This window comes from Pygoscelis adeliae, unplaced genomic scaffold (genome assembly GCF_000699105.1).
Source record: "Pygoscelis adeliae isolate BGI_AS28 unplaced genomic scaffold, ASM69910v1 Scaffold153, whole genome shotgun sequence".
NCBI lineage: Eukaryota > Metazoa > Chordata > Aves > Sphenisciformes > Spheniscidae > Pygoscelis > Pygoscelis adeliae.
Window position 1 is genome coordinate 408,923 of NW_008824408.1, and position 1,421 is coordinate 410,343.

The 1,421-nt window shown below is 53.7% G+C and overlaps 1 protein-coding gene across 1 annotated transcript in view; it reads left to right on the top strand.

Moving 5' to 3' along the window:
• The window catches only part of MEF2D (myocyte enhancer factor 2D), a gene marked incomplete at its 3' end in the record, with an annotated part of 32,551 nt that overhangs the window by 29,328 nt on the left and 1,802 nt on the right, over positions 1–1,421 (top strand). Inside the window, exon 9 of the mRNA XM_009320487.1 lies at positions 1,194–1,318. Within this exon, the coding sequence (XP_009318762.1) occupies positions 1,194–1,318 (125 nt within the window). The remainder of the gene's footprint in view (positions 1–1,193; positions 1,319–1,421) is intronic.

Sequence of the window (1,421 nt, forward strand, 5' to 3'; positions counted from 1 at the left end):
CCAGACTGCCACGACTTCTCAAATACAATGGATAGTGGCTTAGCAACTTCATCTGCCAGTTCCCTCAGGACCCGCGCATGCATATCATTGGGTCCCATGGACTTGTGCACCTTCAGGTGCCTTAGATGGTCTCGAACCTGAGCTTCTCCCACAGTGGGCGGTTCTTCATTCTCCCAGTCCCTGCCATTGCCTTCTTTGACTTGGGTGGTGTGGCTTGAGTACTTGCTGGTGAAGACTGAGGCAAAAAAGTCATTGAGTACCTCCGCCTTCTCCATATCCTGGGCAACCAAGTCTCCCATTTCATTCCGGACAGGGCCCACATTTTCCCTCATCTTCCTTTTATCCCTGATGTACCTATAGAATCTTTTCTCATGGCCCTTGATGTCCCTGGCCAGATTTAATTCTATCAGGGCTTTAGCTTTCCTAACCTGATCCCTGGCTGCTCGGACAATTTCTCTGTATTCCTCCCAGGCTACCTGTCCTTGCTTCCACCCTCTGTAGGCTTCCTTTTTGTGTTGGAGGTTGTCCAGGAGCTCCTTGTTCGTCCATGCAGGCCTCCTGGAGTTTTGGCCTGACTTCCTCTTTGTTGGGATGCATCGCTCCTGAGCTCGGAGGAGGTGATCCTTGAATACTACCCAGCTTTCTTGGGCCCCTCTTCCTTCCAGGGCTTTGTCCCATGGCACTCTACCAAGCAGATCCCTGAGGAGGCAAAAAAGATGGCAGCAAACTTTTTTGCAGGGCCTGTTGTGACAGGACAAGGGGGAATGGTTTTAAACTAAAGTGGGGGAGATTTAGACTAGATACAAGGAAGAAATTTTTTACGCTGAGGGTGGTGAAGCACTGGCCCAGGTTGCCTAGAGAGGTGGTGGATGCCCCATCCCTGGACACATTCCGGGTCGGGTTGGACGGGGCTCTGAGCGACCTGATCGAGTTGAAGATGTCCCTGGCATCGTGGCAGGGGGGTTGGACTGACCGTTAAAGGTCCCTTCCCACCCAAACCAGTCTATGATTCTACGATTCTAAGAGACGTGTTCTATGGCCAGCATCGCTGTGCAACTTGCAGCAATAGCTGATATTCTATAAGTCGTGGCTGTTTTGTGTCTCTTGAGTGGGTCTCCATCTTCTTGCAGTGCTCAGGGCTCTGTTGAAGTAGGTTTGACATTGAAATGACTGAAGGGCTCCTTCCTTTTCAGATTATCAACTAACGAGCGCTGAGTTGTCTTCGCTGCCAGCATTCAGCTCACCTGGTGGGCTGTCCCTTGGCATCTTCTCTGCCTGGCAGCAGCAGCAGCAGCAGCAGCAGCAGCAGGGCTGGCAGTGGTGGCTTGCAGCCGCCAGAGCGCACCAGCGACCCGCGCTGCGCTCCCCCTGCCCGCACCGCACCAGGGTGCTGGCCCGGCAGCGTCTCCCTCCCTCCCCCC